Source organism: Atractosteus spatula, chromosome 2 (genome assembly GCF_055471065.1).
Source record: "Atractosteus spatula isolate fAtrSpa1 chromosome 2, fAtrSpa1.hap1, whole genome shotgun sequence".
Classification (NCBI taxonomy): Eukaryota; Metazoa; Chordata; class Actinopteri; order Semionotiformes; family Lepisosteidae; genus Atractosteus; species Atractosteus spatula.
This window is the reverse complement of record NC_142707.1, coordinates 57,993,758-58,013,592: the sequence shown is the minus strand read 5'-3', so window position 1 is coordinate 58,013,592 and position 19,835 is coordinate 57,993,758. Positions and strand designations below refer to the sequence as shown.

General features: G+C 36.4%; 2 protein-coding genes across 5 annotated transcripts in view; one reads left to right on the top strand and one right to left on the bottom strand.

Annotated features, from left to right (window-relative positions):
- The window catches only part of prkg3 (protein kinase cGMP-dependent 3), a 27,743-nt gene extending 14,539 nt beyond the window's left edge, over nt 1-13,204 (top strand). For all 3 annotated transcript variants that reach the window (XM_088935174.1, XM_088935164.1, XM_088935154.1), the window contains 11 exons: nt 166-213; nt 765-806; nt 1,275-1,386; nt 2,392-2,528; nt 3,106-3,195; nt 3,983-4,124; nt 5,155-5,318; nt 5,885-6,001; nt 6,817-6,879; nt 7,743-7,818; nt 9,799-13,204. In XM_088935174.1, coding sequence (XP_088791300.1) covers nt 166-213; nt 765-806; nt 1,275-1,386; nt 2,392-2,528; nt 3,106-3,195; nt 3,983-4,124; nt 5,155-5,318; nt 5,885-6,001; nt 6,817-6,879; nt 7,743-7,818; nt 9,799-9,885 — 1,078 coding nt within the window. In that variant the 3' untranslated portion in view covers nt 9,886-13,204. The remainder of the gene's footprint in view (nt 1-165; nt 214-764; nt 807-1,274; nt 1,387-2,391; nt 2,529-3,105; nt 3,196-3,982; nt 4,125-5,154; nt 5,319-5,884; nt 6,002-6,816; nt 6,880-7,742; nt 7,819-9,798) is intronic.
- Nucleotides 10,997-19,835, bottom strand: cgref1 (cell growth regulator with EF-hand domain 1). 2 transcript variants are annotated; one of them, XM_088935220.1, is made up of 6 exons: nt 19,578-19,835; nt 18,688-18,799; nt 17,365-17,442; nt 16,767-16,840; nt 15,348-15,472; nt 10,997-12,795 (listed from the first exon to the last, which is right to left on the bottom strand). In XM_088935220.1, exons 1-6 carry the CDS (start codon nt 19,585-19,587, stop codon nt 12,418-12,420), a joined length of 777 nt encoding a protein of 258 aa, XP_088791346.1. In that variant the 5' UTR covers nt 19,588-19,835; the 3' UTR covers nt 10,997-12,417. The 2 variants fall into 2 exon arrangements, with proteins under 2 accessions (XP_088791346.1, XP_088791340.1); XM_088935214.1 differs by having other exon boundaries at nt 18,688-18,811; nt 19,578-19,729.

Sequence of the window (19,835 nt, the reverse complement as noted above, 5' to 3'; positions counted from 1 at the left end):
GATGTAACATTTTGTGCTAGTTTCAGAAAGTCTGGTTGTCTCTAATGAAATTTAGTAAGATCCTAGAATCAACAGCCTTTTCCACCTAAACTTGTCTCAGCGACAAGTAGTTAAGTGAAATTAAAACGTTGTACATAATTTAATAAATGTGCCTTTTTTTCTTAGGGTTTTTGAAGAAACAATACCAATTAAGAATATAGAACTGCCTGATGAGTGAGTATTACTAAAGCATGTGTTATTATTAGTAGTAGCAATAGCCTTTATTACCTATTACCAATATGTCTTTAATGTAATTATTGTTAATATTTCTGAAAGGTCCTGCAAGTGTATACCTTAACATAGGGGAGACCAGCTTAAGCTCTGATGTGTCACTGTCCAGCATGTCTTATAGGTCTCTCTAAATCTAAGAACATGGAGAGGCTTTAACTTGTCCAATTAAGTCAATAATGAGTTCAATTATGCAATTACGGGCACAGGTGGAAAGAAAACCATACTTCTGACCTCTAGGACTGGAGTTGTGCTCACCTCCCTTAATGGACTGGAAAAGTCTCTATTGTACTGCTGATTTTGTTCAACTCAAATTTCCTGTCACTCTTTTTGTTAAGAAAACAGAATTTGTGATTATTCTTTTATTTTGCCATGTGGCTGAATTGAGAAGTTCTCATATAGAGTATGGCTAATTAATGGTGTATTTCATAAACCTCTGTCCAGAATGTTGTAATGTATGTTGCAATACTTTTAATATGACCTTGTTCTTTTTAAAGCTCTGATGTTTTTGAAAACATAATGTTGCCAGAGAGAAAGAGGTGAGTATCTCTAAATATATGAAGATTATTCAAGTATATTGCAAGAGTATATTTAAATGCATTAGCCATATTTTGAAACATATGATGTTTTAATGCTTTATTTAAGGAGGACATAAAATGGTATGTCATCTATATACTGCAATAACTAATACCTGTGAATACATTCATAATTTTTTCTCATATGTAAGCTTAAATATCCTCCATTGTTAATTCTTGACGCATACTGTTAATTTAAGTTAGATTTCTCCAAAGAATCAAATTGTGCAGCGTTATTTGTGTTTTAGAAATGTAGACTAGCAGTTACTGTGAAATTAAGAAAAGCCATTTATTTATGAGTCTCTCCTAATTTTCAGACACAAACCAGAAATAAAGCCAATGTACTAGTACAACTGATAAGTTTGCTGGTGTTGTTTGAAGGGAAATAAATAATCAGACAGGCCAATATTTTGCCCTTTTCTTTTCTTCCAGGCTAGGTGCAACATTACGGCTGCAGGATCTTATTCCAGTGTTGTACCAAGAAGGCCGGTTCCACGGAGAGCCTGTCACACTTGGAGTGGGAGGATTTGGGCGAGTTGAGTTGGTAAGTTCACAGACTTCAAGAGAAGCCGTCCACAAAATCTCCATAACATCTGTCCACTGTTTGACATTCAGCTGAATGTCTTCTGGAAGAATGTTTGTTGCAGGTCTGGCGTGATTTTGATGTGTTTGATGAAGAACCAAAATGAACATTGAAAAGTCCTTTAAAGATTCCAATTAAAAATCCAAATAAAATACTTGAGATATATATAGATCTAGGGTCACCAGATATTTCTACAAAATTTGTAAAACAGCAGTAAAGGTTCATGCCATTCACCATTTATACTGTATCTTACCTTAAAAAACATTCATGACTACAAAGCCTGTAGTGCAAATGAAGCCTTTATTTTCTAAAGATTTGTTAATTTTGGCATGAATACCCCTGTATTTTCTGACAACATTTCACTAAATATCTGAGGCAATGTAAAACTACAGTATTTCAGCAATTTCATGTGTGTGTGATGTACATTTTATGTTGTAAATATGAGTTATATAGTAACATATCATTATTTTTTTTCGTCCTAATGTGTAACACCTACTATACTGTATATAAAAAATAGATGTCTAAGACACGATTAACAGAAAAGCACTTGGGCTTATGCTGGAGCTGAAAACTGAGTAGCAATATGAAAGGTGATAAGAATGAAAACCTTTTGGCCTTATTACATTGTGTTTCAGCTTGATTGATGTCCTCCAAATTACGTACAAATGAAATTCATTTACAGGACAGCAAAATGTACATGATGTAATTTCTTCAACAAAGATTTTTGTATCTGAAACACTAATCAAATAAAACTTTAATTATTTATGAAATTATTTACAAGAATTCTTACTCCTATATTAGCTTATAATATTGAATTTATATATAGTATTTGCATGCATGATTTGTTGCAATAACTTTGCATTCTATATGAAGTACCTGTATAACGTAAATAAATTAAACCATATTGTATAAAGTGTAATTTTGAAAGATATTACTTATATCCTTAATACCTTTTTTTTTCTTTAGGTGACAAGTCTTGAGCATTCCAAGTTTTTTGCCCTGAAACGTGTCAACAAAAAGCATATTGTTGCTAAGCAACAGCAGGAACATGTCAAAATGGAAAAGCGCATCCTCCAGGACATACAATGCAATTTTATTGTCAGGTGAACTTGACAATTAGTGAAATGGCTTTGAATAAAGTATTAAATAGGGTCATGAGATACTGCAAATCAGAAAAGATTGAATCGTGACTGGCAAACGTTTACATATGACTTTTCTTTGTGCTGTGAAAATTCAGGCATTTGTCTTTGTTCTATAGTTTTTTGGGAGAAAAGCATTATGAAGTTGCTCTTTTTATAAGTGCCCCATATTTACAGTAGTATTACATTCTCACTTCTGACAGGGACTGAATATCCAGCTGAAGTGAAACACTGTAACTGAAAACAATTATCGAAGTCCAGTTACTGAATGGATTATAATTGTGGGGCATGATGGGAGACCTGCATCCCAGAAGAAACGAGTCTTGTTGACAAAAAAAACAAACTTTATCCCAGCTTTAATTGCATACAGAAACCTTTATTCTGGGAACTAAGGCTACCAAGCTTTAGTTCAAGATGTGTGTATATATTAAATTAGATTGTTTTGCATAACATGAAGCTGTATTTTTGGATACTGCAACTTTGAGAGCAACATATTTCTCTTTTTGCACTTTCAAAATCTCTCTTCTATTTCTCTTATCAGGTTCTATGCTGCATTTAAGGACACAAGAAACATCTATATGGTTTTAGAATTTTGCTCTGGTGGGGAAGTATGGACCAAACTGAGAGAAAAGTAAGAAATTAATGCTAAGAATTTCCTTTACAGCATCTGAGCTTACTTTTTTTTCTCACTGCTTTATGTGTAGGCATTACTATAGCTATAACTTATGACTCATTCTGTAGCACTTGGCCCCAGAGATCATGCAGAGCAAAGTCCACTTGAAAGCTATTTTGCTCATGTCTAAAGGGCGAATTTACACTAATCGGTATAAGATTTGTTTCCTTTATTTACTTGTCAAGATCACTCAGTCATCTACTATGATTTGATCATTTTCCAAAAGTTTGCATTCTGGAGGACTATTTTAGATGTTATATAAATGATTTATGAGCATGTGTCTGTGAAATAGGAGGAGAAACAGATTTGCTCTTCCTATAGGACTGAGCTGCTTCTGGAACAATAGCCTTGACATGACCAGCTCAGTGAGTTCAGCATTTGAGCAAGCATTTGTGAAAGAAAGCAAAAAGCTCTTTGATTATCATCTTAATTGAGAAGATCTCAATTATAATTATATTTGATATATCTTAGAAAGGTCACATTCTATGTGTGTTTTCCTCTAATTTGACAGGTAAATGTTTATATTTATCTAATTTTTAAGCACCCAGCAGTGAACAATATTGAGAAAATAGTCCTTAATCAGTCCTTGCCAGCATAATGTGTATACTGTAGGTGTGCACGGATTAACAAGTCAGATACTAACATTAATTGATTTTGATTGTGTGAGAATGGGATATCAGAAACTAACAAGGAGTAAAGTAAACTTTGGGAGCCTATGTAAAAGAGTTTATTATCCTGTTTGCAGAGGTCGTTTTGAGGAACCTGTAGCAATTTTCTGCTCAGCTTGTGTAGTCGAGGCTTTTGCCTATCTCCACATGAAAGGAATTATTTACCGGGATCTGAAGCCTGAGAACCTAATGCTGGACATGATGGGATATGTGAAACTGGTAAGACTTTCTTTTTTTCCCTTGCATTTTCAGTGAGTGCTCCTTCATAACAGTCAAACTTTTTAAACTTCTATAATCTATAATCTATTCTATAATCTTTTTACTAAATTTATTATTATTTTAATTAAAATACTGAATTATTTGCTCCAGAGAGATCATTAGAAATACAAAATAGTAGTTACCTAATAACTTTTATTTCTTCTCTTATAACTGCTTTGAAATGTGAGTTCAAATACAGTGGCTTTGTTTTTTTGGACAGTTGGGTTTAGCCACAGGTGTAAGAAGAACAAGTTTTTCTTGATGAATTAAAACAACAAGGCTGTCCCCTTCTTAAAACCTTATTTTTTAAGGTTATTTTTAGTTTGATCTAATAGTTGGTTCACATGGTTTTACACTATAGCTACCCAACAGTCATTTACAAGTAGAGTACATAAGTACATTGGTGACACAGGAAGGGGAAACCGCTTCAGAGAACATGTCAAAGATCCCTGCAAACCCATAGTTTCCCATTTCACCTCTAACGGCCATGATCATATTGATCTCTCCGTCTGCGTTCTCAAAGAGGGGTTTCAGAACTCCTATAGCAGAAAGACATCCGAATCCAAAATTTTCCTGGAACTAGGATCACACCTTTCCCCTTCTCTCTATGACAGACTTGTTTCCTTCCAATCTTCTCTATTCATTGGCAGGTTTTGACCCTTCTTCAACTCTTGTGACCACACCGACCTTCACACCGGGTGTCCACTCTGCTTCTCTCCTGTTCCCGCCTCCTCTCCAATCCTGGCTTTTGTTCTCCTACGCTTTATCAGCTGCCAGTTTTCCTCTCTCTCACACCCAGAGAGGGCTCCACAGCTGTAACATTGTGTTTCTTTTCTTCCCTTTTCAGCATGGAATAAACCTTAACTTGTTCCTTTGAAGCCTACGCATGCTGACGCAGCTCCCTACTTGAACCACATATCTACAATGTCCATAACTGGATACAAGGTCTTCATATCCTTGTATCTAATCATAGATCCTTTGCCATTGATAGGTAGACTTTGGATTTGCAAAGGAACTATCTCGAGGAGAGAAGACATACTCATTCTGTGGCACTCCTGAGTACTTGGCGCCAGAAATCATAAAGAATGAAGGCCACGACATTGCTGCTGACTTCTGGTCCTTGGGAGTCTTGGTGTTTGAGCTGTTGGCAGGCAGGTCAGTCTATGGTAAAAAATATGTTATAAATTTGGCTATTCAATGCTTTCATATTTTTTCCTATGTACAGTACATGTTCAAAAACTCAGCAAGTGTTACCTTAAAATTTGCTGGTTCTGCCACAGTGTGCTTTAATTTATTTTCCAGGACCAGGTAGCAGTGGAATGAATAGTATGTTTTCCAGCCATATTGTTAGATAAGTGCCATGTGCCATTGTAAGATAAGTGCAATGATGAACTCATTGTATTCACGATACAAATAATTAAAATGAGTAGAATGTTTTAGGCCCTTATCTTGTTAGATACTGTTAGCGTCAGTGCATTGATGAATTGATGTCTTGAATGATGAAATAATTTAATTCAGTTGAGAATTAAGCTACCATAGTGAAACAGAGATTAAAGGATAAAGTAGACAAAAGCAGATTGACAACTATACAGTAGTTGTCTAAATCAATGTTTTTTTTTAAAGAACAGAATGAACATTTAATTATAATAATTTTTTTTTTTGGGGGGGGGGGGTCTTGGCCACGCCTTTGCCAATGCATGGTGTCTTGTGCTTTTTCACAGCCCCCCCTTCACAAGCTCAGACCCTCAGAGAATATACAGCAAGATTCTTGATGGGATCCTTAAATTCCCCCATTACATGGGAGAAGGAGCCAGATCTCTTATCAGTAAGCTCTGCAGGTAAATAACATTATTTGCCATATTTCAGAAGCATAACATTCACTCACACTGCTTTAAAGTTTCCTGCACTAAAGGGAAAACACCTCTTTAATGAAGAGGTTTTTGATAGTAAAAATCAGAGAAGACAGAAATAACATCATATTCATTGTGAGAAAGATAAAGAAATATTAACAAATGACCAAAATCGCTTCCTTTTATTAACAAATAAAGTTTTCAATGTTTTTTTGGCAATTACTGTATAAAAAAGAAAAAAATACATTCAGACACAGATATTCTAAAGACATCAACAACCCATTTATAATAAAACTTCTATTTTACATATGTAATTATCATTTACAAAGCTCATCTGCAACAATTACAGTACATTAAGATGAAAAGTTTTATGCTAGTGTGTTGTGATGAAATTAGGAAAATGGTGTTGTTTGTTTTTATGTAATTATCAGAAGACATTACATGTCATTCATGCATGGACCACTTTTGTGTGCCTCAGACGTGGACATGTATAGAATTATATCAAGGGAAATTGACCACTCTTAATATACAAACAACATCATGTATGAGCTATATATCATAAAAGGTTATGGGTGATTTTTTAGTTGTGTTTTCAGCTTTTTCCATCACAGAAGGTAATATTTAATAAAGTCAATTAGCTAATCACTAAAACAATAAGTCAAAAAATGTGTTCATCAATCTGTCTTTCAGAAATATGATGTACTGTAGGCAATTTAACCTTTGCAAAAATGCAATCAGTGTGTCTTAGCTTAAGGTAAGACTTACAATATTTCTTTTCTAATATGCAGTATGTTCTTCCACAGGCTACGACCAGGCCAACGGTTGGGAAACACTAAAAATGGAATAAAGGATATTCGGAACCACAGGTACTGAAACTACAGTATATGGATATTCAGTTCATAGCAAAAACAGATTTGATTTACAGTGTATGTTCCTACAGCAATTAAAGTTTAAAACAATGTATATACTGTATACTCTTTTACTTGTGTCCAGTGAGTTTTGTTGTAACCAGTTTTGTTTGGTTATATTTGACATTGTATCCTTTTGTGATATATAGTTGTCTGAGTGGTTGGTATACTGTACAGTATATCATCTGAGAATAAGCATTGTTAACTGTAGTTTTTCTGGTTGTTAGATGACAAATATTTAAGAAATGTATTAAGAAAATAAGAAAGAGTACAAATCAGATGCCTTTTAGCCCTTTAGATTCTATTGGTTTCTAGCAGGTAAATGAACTCGGGACCACATTCAGTCATTTCCTGAAAGAAACCAGTATATCAACAGTGTATCAACCACTTGGCTGGGTAGCTTGTTTGATACCCCCACAGCCCTTAATGTTAATGAAGTGCAAACTACTAGATCTATAATTTATTCTCCATATCCCCTATGTAAAATAATGTATGGGGAGAAATCTTCTCTGGTTTGATTCACAAAGCAAACACTTAAATTTTTAAAAATTAACTTTCAGATCATTAAATTGCATTTTAATCGAGTTAAAACTAAAACCATGTTTTTGTTTTAATTTTCAACATGCTGTAACAAATATGGCTTTTTTGCTTTTTAATTTGCATTTGCTGTCATAGAAGTCTTTACATTTGTAAGAAGATACAAAGATATATCAAAGTATATGATATATATATCAAAAGTATATTTGATATTTTTGATGTAAAAAGCCTACATCACTTTGGAAACTGCAACAGCCTTCACCGCTTTTCATATGTGTGTTTAGGTGGTTTAATAACCTCAACTGGCAGAAGCTGCGGGCTTGTCAACTGGACGCTCCCACTATGTGCCTCATACGAAAGGTAAGGGCTGAAGGCCTATAGTGCCAAGAGACAGCAGGGGGATGAAGAACATAAGAATAGTTACAAGTGAGAGGAGACTATTTGGCACATCCAGCCCTTCTAGTAGTTTGTATCTAATTGATCTGAGCATCTCAACCACTTGTTTTTTTAACAAAGCCAGTTTATGGGCTTCACCATCATGGCTGCATAGCGTTTTCCATACTTCCACAACCCTTTATGTAAACAAAAGCCTCCTGATTTTTGTTTTAAATGCTCCTGCGTGTAATTTCCAGTTGTGTTCTCTGTATTGTGTTTCACTACTTATTCTGAAGAAACTCTGTGATTTGACTTTAGCACTGCCTTTGAGGATATCACTGCCTTTAAGTTGTTAATTTAACAACTAAAATGTTAATTTAAATTTAATCTGTCAGTATAGGGCATTACGTCTAACCCTAGACTGTATCTGGTTACTCTTCTCTGGATTTATTTTTAAAAACATAGTTTGTATCTTCTTGACCTAAATTAAACACAATAACCTAGTTGTGGTTCTACTAATGCATTATTCCATTTTAAATAACATTCATTGTTGTCACTAAATAGGTCATTTTTCTAGGTAGTCTCTTCAAGGTCAGCTTTTCCCATCTTTTCTGTATTTTATGTCATTGCTACCTTCGTGTAAAGCTGAACCTACAGTACACTGTTTTCAAATTGTGTAGCATTTTTTAAGATTCGGTATGGGGTTCGGTACTAGTTTAATCTCCAAAGTGTATTCTGCACCACTGCCTATTGAACAATAACACAAACTTCTCAACTTCTTCGACATTTCTTTATTGTATAAAATATAGCACAGATGCCAACTTAACCATTTAACAAAACTAAATATTATACCCTTTAATTTATGGGCATTTATTTACTTGGCCCACGACGTCATCAGTTGGCCATAATGCTTTACATGATAGCACAGGGAAGCGAGCAAGAGGCTCATCAGCATCGCTACAAGCACCCTATACACTTACAGTAATGTAAGTAGGAGAAAAAATTGGGCTTGAGCCCTTGCAGACCCAAATGGGATGCAGAACCTCCTACTGTGCTGCAATGCTGATGTGTTGCACACAATGCCAGTGTAAACTGAAACATTGACTACAATGGCAGCATACTAGGAGGACATCCAGTGCACCTACAATTGTCAAATATGCTTCTCACATCAGCTCTAAATCACTGCAACACTGTACTTGTCTACATTATATTATAATGTCACTTACTGAGGTTTTGCCCAGTCTTGAATTCTGTCCAAACCTTCTTGAACTTCATTTGCTGCTTCTATCATATTTGGTAGTCTGCTACATCCACATCATTGATACACTGTAAATTAGGAAGAGCACTGGCCCTTGTACTGATCCCTGTTACTCACCCCAGTTGGAGTATTCATCCATCTCTACTCTGTGATTTTCTTCCAGTGCTTATTGCCTGTAGTTTGGGAATTAATCTTTTATTGGGGAATTTTGTCAAAAGTCTTTCAATAATCTAAATACACCATGTTGTTTGCTGTGCTTGTGTCCACTGCTGTAGTTCTAAATATAAGTTAAACAAGGCCTATGTTTTCTAAATCCATGCTGACTATCCACTAGGATATTCCGATCAGATGGAGTGGTCTATAGTTATGTGGTTCAGTTTTGTTACCCTTCTTATGTATTAGGAATTCTCCACTCCATGGGTACAACTTCTGTCGTGAGCAGCCGTTGCATTCCATTTCTGGATTTCTTTGATGGATACTTCTTTGATGACGACTGAGATTTGGTATAAAGCACATAAAGCAAAAATGGTTCAAGATATAAAACTGGTTCAGAAAATCAGAAAATGTAATGAAAACACATGAGTAAATATCAATGTCTAAATATGGTTATAATGGCATGCCAGGCTAAATGAAATTGTTTTTCCATTGTGGTAGTTGTGACAGAAAATTGATACTAATTGAACTGGTCTCTAATTGTCTTCCTCTAGGGTCCTTTATATGTGAACTTTGACAGGATCCCTCCAGATAATACACAGGCAGAAGAGGAATTCTCTGGCTGGGATGATGATTTCTGAATTTCTGAGATGTCTTGGCTCGTCTGTGACTGGCTATTATCTTTGGCTTTGCTGAGACACAATGGGACTGTCCAGGTCCATTTAATCCTCAGAGATTGCAACAACAAAGGAATCTCCTCTATTGTTATTTTAAGCATTTAGTCCAGCAGAAATGATGCCTGGTCTAAGCCCGTAAATTATTGTGTGGGTCTCAGGACACAAATATTCAATCAATGAACAGGATTAACATCTTGTTGGTTCCTTCTCTTACTCCAGAACAGCACTGAAGAGATGATCTGTAAGGGTCACCGTTGCCTCTTTGTTATACACTGTGTAAGTACTGCCTCTCGTGCTAGAAGAGAAAGCCTTTAGCATGTAAATAATGAACAGCAAAAAATGCTGAAGGCTGAAATACAGACACCCTTCCTTTGTGGAGTGAGAACTATTCTATTGAACTATTATACAGAAACTAGCACAAAAAACAAAAGAGACCTCTAGTGTATGGATGCCATCAATGTCATGTGCTAAAATAAAAAAAAAATATATATAGGGAGGTTGTGTGAACAGCCCAAGTTTATCTAAGGAAACAAAAGCGGCTAGGTGCAAAAACCCATACTGTATACTTGCCCTAGAAATGCCACAGTTTCTAAAGTAGGGAAGTTGATAAAGACATTGAGGTACAGATGAAATTACATAACATGTTACATGTACTACTGACCTCCTTTGGTTTATTAAACTATTATAGCCATCAGGTTACCACTATAGTAGAAGCTACTACATACTGCCTACACTCAGTTACTGTATGTACTTATTTTGTCTAAGAGCTTTCAAGAATTCCTTCATGATTTATAACTTTCATTATAATGTTGGAAGGCCTTAAAATAGCTCTTGCACTTTTGTTTGACATTAGCATTAGATCTAAGATAAAAGAAAAGGTAACAACTTTTATCAATGGATTTATAGGTGTTTTCTCATTTCTACCTAATTTAAAAAAGACAGATTATAATATACTAATAAAGCTTTTTCCCAATGTACCAGAGATGCTTTGTACAGTAAATTTGTTAGTTGAGCTCCAGGAGTAAATTCACCAATGCAAAAGCTTGTGTCAGGAATAAAACAACACCAACACCAATTTTATTACAAATGTCTTTATTTATTCAAATTTTACATCTTCTTCTAGAAATTCAAAGGCAGTTTGGCATGCTCAATTGATTTCCACGATTAGGGTGCAAAATGCTAAGAAACTTCCAAATTGTAAATACAATAAAAAAGAACAGTAATTCATACTGTAGTTCAATCAATTTAGACAACTGGATTTCCTGTTCCCGGGAGATTCAATTCTCTGTTTTTCATTTCAACTATTGAAATCAGAATATCGGAAAGGCCACACATGAGAGGAGGCCCTTTGGCTCATCGAGACTATGTGGTTACAATTTAACTCCCTCAGTTAGTCCTGGATATAGTATGAAAAACAACCACCTTGCTCCCAAGTATGAAATCAATGCATTTAAATATTTAAGAAATACAGTATGGGGTTTTATGAAAGCTAACTAATGGATACAATAGTTTTTCATTAAAGAATATAAAATGACACACAGTGCCTTGCCTTTTGACATGTGAAACAAAATATTGAAACTATTCAAACTGTAGTTTTAAAGGACTGGTATTGTTTTCCATGAGAAACATTGGAAGAAACTGAACATGTCTTACAGACTACATGATTCTAGACTGCTAATGAGAGCTGTTAAAGCCACAGCAGAAGAATAAATGTACAACATCTTTTATATGCATAGGATTGGATCTATTTAAAATTTTGAATGACCTGGTAAATAGAACTATATTATTTCATGCATGTCAGTTGTCCAGCTGACAGGCCCTATAAGTGGTCTGTAAATTTCTACAGTATTCAATAATTTTATATTGAACTAATAAAATTTGTATCCCTCACTTGCAACACTATGCACATTGAAAGCTACATAGTAGTACTTGTGTATGGTGAGCAAATACTGTAGATCAAAATAAATGGAAAAACAAAACAGTACACTTTTTTTAAAAAGCCAGTGCAGTCTATACGACAGATATTGATTTCAAGTACTTGTTTTCAGCCACTGAATTATTCTTCAGTTTTCCATTTCTTTTTTTATCAGAGCCATTTCCTTTATGAAGAAATCAGCTTGAAAAGACACTGTTTGAATTTTTTAAAAGTAAAACTTTTTGAAGCTATTTACAAAAGTGCACAAGAAAGCTTTCCTTGTATTTTAAATACCAAGAATTAAACATCAGTACTAATGTTCATAATATACATTTTAAGGACAGAAGGGGGAAACGTACCCGAAACAAAAGAAGTTGTTTTCAAATATTATTTTCTGCTTTGGTGGTTTTATACCAAAAGGAGCACAAATCATAAAAAAAATCAAATACATCTCTACTGCATACTGCGGCTGCAAGACAAAAAGCAACTTCATTGTTTTTGTTAGAAGCAAATACAGGATGTTAATAATTGTGCCTGCAGTGGCTTCTTATATGGCTAATTCCTAATTCTGTTCAGTGCAGTTACATGTCGGGTTCTTCCTGATGCCCTGGAGGTTCCTTGAACTGCTCCTCCCGTTCCTCCCCTGTTTCTTGTATCTGCTGGTCCTGGATCTCCAGACTGTGCTGCTCTGCACTGTGAGAGCCAGGTGGCTCCGGTGCCTTGCTGTCTTGCAATTGCTCTGTCTGCGGCACACTCTCCTCTGACTGCAGCAGCGATGCTGGTTGGGTTCCCTGCTCTGGTGGAGCATGGGCAGTGGTGTCAGCCTCTACCTGGTTTGGCTGCTGATCAGCTGGTGCTGACCGATGCTCTATGGGGGGAGACAGCAGTTCCGTAGGGTTCAGCATTCCATCCTGATTGAGGTCTTGGGTCTGCAACAGAACGTCCACCATGGAGATCACCTGGGAAATGCAGGGGGAGGAGAGTAACTACACACACACTTGCAATGAAACTAAAAAAGGCTCACATTTATAAAGGTGAATCACTGAGCGCAAAATTAGCCATAGAAAGAGAGTTACTGTTTAGAGGTAATGTGATTCCATAACTTGGTCAACATATTTATATAAAGACATACAGTGCCCACCATAAGTACTGGGATAGTGAAATTAAAATGGCTATTTTGTTGTAAACTCAAGCAATTTGGATTTGACATGAAAAGATGAATATGAGGCAAAATACAGAAATTTTACCTTTTATTCCTGGATATTTGCTTTGATGTTTTAGAAAAATACCACCTTTTGTGTTCCATCATCCCCATTTTAGATGATATTGGGACAAATTAACTTAAATTCAATTAAAGTAGTATAAAACTGAGAACTTTGTCGGGAATCATTTGTACTGTATGCAATAACTGCATCAATCTTGTGACTGCCTGGCATCAACAAACACTTGGTTTGTTCTTTTGAGATGCTTTGCCAAGCCTTTACTGCAGCCATTTTCAGTTGCTGTTTATTTTGTGGGGTTCTGACTTCTGTCTCCTTTTCAGTAACTGAAATGCATGCTGGATTGGATTTAAATCAGGAGATTGACTTGGCCAGTCTAAGAGTTTCCAATTTTTCCTCCTGATGAACTCGTCTTGCTGCATGATGAAGCACTGGCCAATGAGTCTAGAGGCATTTTCTTGCACATACTGTACATCTGAAGTCATTCCGCTGCTACAATAATTAGAAGCATCGTGAATAAAAATGAGTGAGCCAGTTCTAGAGGCAGCCTTGCATGCCCAAGCCATGACACAACCTCCATGTTTCACAGATGAAGTGGTATGCTTTGGATGATGTGCAGCTCGTTTCTTTCTCCATACTTGTACTTGCCCTCACTTGGTTAGAGGTTTATCTATGTTTGTGACCTAAAGCTGTAACTTTTTCTTTTTATCTCAAATTCTAATTATTTGGCTATACAGCAAAAATAGCCATTTTGACTTATGGGGGGCACTGTATATGTAACGAGAAAGGATAACGACTTTGGATATTTGGAGCCAAAAAAGCTTTCAATTTCTACTGCATTTTGTTGCCTCTGAACATTACCAAACTATGTTTCAGGTGCCCAAAGTCCATAACCTGTACATAGCATTGTATGTGAAGAGGAATAGATTTCAACCCAGGAACAGTCTTGATCACAAATCTAATAAAGCCATCTTTGACACTAACATAATAAACACAGTGTGTCAGCTACAATACCATCAGATGTTGGATACAGCGCGAGACAACTATCTGAAAAATTAAAACAAAAAATAACTGCAATGCATCTATACTCTAAGTGGAGATGAGTGATAAGAGAGCAACACTGAAAATATTTTGGTGCATTAATTTATGCATTCATGATCCGTAAGTGGCTCAGTAATCCTATGGTCACAGGATACCGGAGCCTTTCCTGAATTTTACAGGATGCATAGCAGCATTCCAAACACCTGATTGCTCTCCCAGTGGGTGGGAGTTAAGTCCATAGGGATCACTTTTTCTAATCTACCATTTCTTTGGTAGGATAGGGAAAACAGGAATACCTGGTAAAAACCCATGCAAACAGGGGGATGACATTAAACATAGACACCCAAGTCTGGAATTGAGTCCAGGGCTCTCCGACTGTTGTTCACAACATTTTGTGCAATTATTTAACCAAAACATTATATCATATGTATTACATCATATGTTACTCCATCCCTAGCATGCTTCATACTGTATAATGCACTAGAGCAAAGTTTTACTTTTTTAATTGCTTCTGTATTTGCTGTGGTTCATAGAGCTACTCATGTCATGTAAAGGCTGAGGGGGGAAATTTGGCCCAGACAGCGGGATAACTCCCTACTCCTGTTGGAAATGCCCAGGGATCTTTAATGACCACTGAGAGTCAGGACCTTGGTTTAATGTTTCATCTGAAAGACAGCGCCCACTATACCGGGCCCCGGTATAGTCCTTACCACTATACCGTGGTATTAGGACCCACACAGACCGCAGGGTGGGCGCCCCCCACTGATCCCACTAACACCTCTTCCAGCAGCAACCATAGCTTCCCAGGAGGTCTCTCATCCAGGTACTGACCAGACTCAACACTGCTTAGCTTCAGTGGGTAGCCAGTTGAGGGCTGCAGGGTTATATGGCTGCTGGCTCATAGGGCTACTATATTGACAGTATCAACTTCTCAAATTATGTGAAAGAACTGACTGCCCAGATGTGTAGGAGGGAAGCAAATAAACGCCAGATTACAATGAAAACTTAACTAAAGAAGGAATATTTGTGTAACTGATATACTCTGATACTTCTTACCAGACATTAAGATAAAGTTTCAGTATTTTTCTTTGTTGGTTTCTAACTGAATATGAAAAAGGGGAAATAACTGCACTTTTATACCATAGTTAAAATGATTTGAAACAAACACATGAAAAGTTTTTTGTCACACTCCCACGCTCACACAAACTTTCACACTTTGTTGTGACGCAAAAGACTCAAGTGCTACTAACAGACTCTGATGACTGTTGTGTCAGAGACTGATGAGAAATGAAGTCAGACAGCAGTTTCATGAGCTCCAATCCATCCATTTCTCCGCTTTTATCGTAGTCGTGGAGAGAGAACAAGTAGAATATCTCTGTAAACAGGAAGAAGAATTAAACATCAAAGACAGCAAGTATTCCCTGGGTTATAGAAGAACTGACAACAGCTTAATTGGTATTATTACAATTTCACCATAAAATTGCATATATTCTAAGTGCTCTATCACAATAGAGTCCTGACACAAAAGCAACAATAATTACTTTGCAAAATCTTATTAAAACGAAATTAAAGCTGAAAACAATTATAATTTGACAGTGTGATCTAGCAAATACAAATTATGTGGTAGTCTTAATGCATAAAACTTCAAGTGTAAAAGAGTATATCAGAATTGAATCAAACTAAATTTCAACTGCATATACAAAAAGCGCTCAATAACAGAAAACCTAAACAGTGGTACTACAGAGATTTAAAGGCCAAGCAGTGAAAAGGGACAGCCAGGTGATCAGACAGTGAATTTCAGTTAAGAAGCACATAAAAGCGAAAGATGTTGGATTCAAATTGAAAAGACAAATATTTCAATCCGACCCTGTGTGGCTCTACCAATGAAAGCACTTTGCTGGACCACAGTTTGAGCCCTATGGTTCAGACATCATCATTAAGTCACTGTGATCAGGAATCTCCAAGTTGTTGTGAAATAATTGCCAAACCCAGCCAAAACTGGAGGGGTCTGGAACAGCTGGGATATCTTTAGCGTGCTATGAAAGAATGACCACTTTGACTGGCTCTGACAAAAGCATCAATCGGAATGGGATGCTGCTCCATTCAAGGTGCATGATGTGAAAAACACTTTGGTGGAAGGCACATGCTTTCCTCTTTCCTGTGTTAGCAGAAGGATTGTAATGGTGAACTGTAATGACAGTTGTCAAATACCAACTGATGGGTCATAATAACAAAAAAATTAAATAATTTAGATTATTGTCTGAGAGCAAATGTTAATCTTCCAAATATCTTAGCAAAAGATGAAATTCTCCTCTTGTCTAAGGTTCCCAATCATGTTCTTGGGAATTTAAAAACCTGCTAGTTTTCATTTCAGTTGAGCAATTTCCTTAAATAAACACTTTATTGGACCAAAATGTTGCTTGGGTGTAACCTTTGCAAGGTTTTTTCAACTAAATTGTGGGAGATCTTAAATTACTTATCACTCATGTCTACTCAGTGTCATCAGATCTGTGTCCCTTTCCATAAGTATACTGTACAATTATTTACCCTTATCATTCCAATATACAATTTTTTTTTGAAAGAGGAAGAATGTACATAAAAAAAATCTGAATATTGTGGGACTCAAAACCCCCCAAAAACAACAGGCAGTGATATTTGTTGCTGTTTACCTTGTTCCCATGTCATGTGATCAGGACTCCCTTGTACTTCCTTCAAATTACTATTAATGTACATCTTAAGTAGCCTGTCCAAGAAAGCAACAACATGATTATAGCTATCATCCACTTTACCATGTTACCACTATAGATCTGAAGACACTTCAACACTGACTAATTGAATTTACAGTAATATGTTAAATTATCTGACCCCTCTGTGAATGCAATTTAATGAGCTTCATGCGTGAAGTAACTATTTTACTTCAAATATATCAAATATATTTTGCAAAGCTTCAAAGCTTATAGGGGTTACACATTTCATGACAGTGAATGTGGTGTCATTATCTTCTATCAATCCATCATTTTTGTGCCAGGCACAAATCCATTTCAGACTTTTGTGCTTAAGACAAACCAGGTTATTTTTTGTGCAGATAACAGACATTAAATAAGCTTTTTTTTTTCATTTCAACCATAGGATATAGGGTATAACACATGATAGCTGAACAAATAGTACAGTAGTTTTATTCTGGTTTTGGAGGCTCAACATAATGCAAGATTGCACAACTACACTAAGAATGTTTTTAGGTCATGAAAGAGAGAAAGAAAGTTTTACCTGCGCTCTTCTTCTCCAGAGCTAAACGGATTTGTCATAGTTAAAGATGGAGACTTTTCTCCCAACTCTGCATCTGCCCTGGGAAAAGATATGGACATACAGTATTTGGTTACCAAATGCAGTGCCAGGTTTTGCCTTAAGAATGGAAAAGCAAAGGCTCTGAACATCAATTTCGCTGCAGATGTCCGAGGGAATTCCCTGATCTGCACAGCTGGGAAGGCATAGGATGAATTCTCCTGTTTGCATAACTTGCCTGAGAATGTGAGAATGACAACCTGAACAGGTTACTCTAATTATAAAATTATTACTGAACAGAAGGATGAGGATTACTCCTCCGTTCCTTTAAGAGAAGCCTACAAGCTGCTGCCAGAGTGATTATGGAGTATAGGGAGGGATATGAGATGAAATTAAGGACATAAGAAAGGTTAAAAAAAATGAATGAACCCATTCAGCCCATGATGCACGAGGGGGTGCCCTAGAATCAAGATAGTTACAGTACATGTAGGTGAGAGGAAAAGAGAGAGGTCAGGGTTTGACCTTCTTCCTAGCCTGCGTTAAACATTCCAGATCCTGTCATAACTTGTTATTGAGAAACAAGGTAACAAGACCATTATGAAATGTTACTAATATAAGTAAAAGTATTTTTTATATTTGTACATTACCAGGCATACTATATTAAAGTAGACTACTGAAGTGAAAACTTTATCATCCATTACTTTTACAAAACTAATAAAATAACCTGTTTTAACAAGTTACTGCTTCTGTTTCTTAAAAATGATTTGTAATTCTGCTCCAACCTTTGAATATGTATGAACATTTATTTTTCTGGGGCTTAAATGAACCTTTGATCCTTGCCTTGCCTGTTGATCAGTTTTTAGAAAAGGAAACATACATCAAATGCAGTATTCTTTCAAGAATACAAACATTAATACAAGTAGCATAAATAATACTGTAAATAAAGTTCAAGTTTCTATGGTGAAAATGATATTTTGAAAAATATTTTTCTCCAAATCATAACCAAGAAAAGCTTGACATTTTACATTTACACTACAGAAAATGAAGTAGGATGGCATTAAATATATTATTAAGAATAGCTAGTGTCCGTGTTCTCTCGTCCAGGGTATGTTCGTTACTCTAAAGGCCATAAAGTTTTAGATACTGTATTTGCCAAGTACTCTAATTATAAAACCCACTCTTTCTCCAAGCACAAGGGCAGCTGGTACTAAAAAAATACCTGTAAAATCCCCCCTGCTTCACATAAACATAACTTTCTGGAATACTGTTTGTGACAAAACAAGTCCAGTCGCTGGTCGTGTTGCCTACCTTTGAGAGGCAGAGACCTGAGGCGCCGCTAGGCACTGGTGTGAAAACAGAAGCAGCAAAACCACGGTCGCCTTCAGCACCTCCTTGTGTCCACAGACCCACGACGCCAGCCCTAGAAACAACACTGTGCAGTAATTCAAAAGGTTTCCGGGTTTCGCTCTGAGTTGCTGCAGGTTGACAACGGGATCCAGTGTAAATGATCGCGCAGAGTACACTTCAGAGGTGACAATAAGATGAACTGACTCCTTAAAGGAGTAGCCTGTTATTTCTGTCCATCGGACACATACATTGATTAAAAGAAACGCAAGAAAATCCATGTATGCAACTTAATATAATTACACGGAAAGCTGCAAGTGCGATAAAATGCCAATTTTCCAATGTACGTACAAATAGTTATGAATGCAATTAGAATATTATCTTCGATAAGCAGATTATATCACAGCTCATATGCCGTTTGAATGGTCTTTTTTCAATCGTTTTTTTTCTAAAGAAAGGATAATAAAACATTTGTTGGAAATTAATGCCTTTTATTTTCAAGTATAGAAAAGAGATCGAAAACGAAATTAAAATTTTAATACATTTAACCATATAGATCAGGCATACATTCCACTGTTATACCGTTTACACTATTCTTGTATTACCGATAATCATATTTAATGCATTTACTATACAATGCTCCAATTCTGCAACAGTAATACATTCCGCACAGTAGCCTATGCAACAGAAGCAGGTACTGTACAGTTACAGTACATGAGCTTTTCCTGTTACTAATACAAACTGATGCAATCCAAGTTAGACCTTTAACCATTTACCATATTTCTAAATATGCAATACATGCAGTATAGAATAGCCATAGCTCACTTGCCGTATATTGTGCATTTGTACTGTACCTTGTGTCATGATGGCTGCTGAGTCGAGATATGTGTTCTTCGCTGCCTCAGGGAAATACTGTACACAAATTGCAACAGCACTCGCTATCGACTCGACCCCGGTGTTCTGCACTGCGGAGCTCTGTTTTGGTCAATGACAGGTTCCACGTGGATCGCGAGGACGTGTCGCGTTTCTCTCGGTACCGCACTGCCTGCTCCGCCTCGCCTTGCCGTCTTTCCGCCTTTCTGGGCCATCTGATACTGGCGCCACGTAGCTGC

Excerpts from the sequence above, each read along its gene's own strand:
- cgref1 (XM_088935214.1), bottom strand. Across the intron at positions 17,443-18,687 it reads CAGGTCTCTGCCTCTCAAAG|GGCAGATGCAGAGTTGGGAG; the intron begins GTAGGCAACACG and ends ATCTTTTCCCAG. Across the intron at positions 15,473-16,766 it reads TCACATGACATGGGAACAAG|AGATATTCTACTTGTTCTCT; the intron begins GTAAACAGCAAC and ends TCCTGTTTACAG.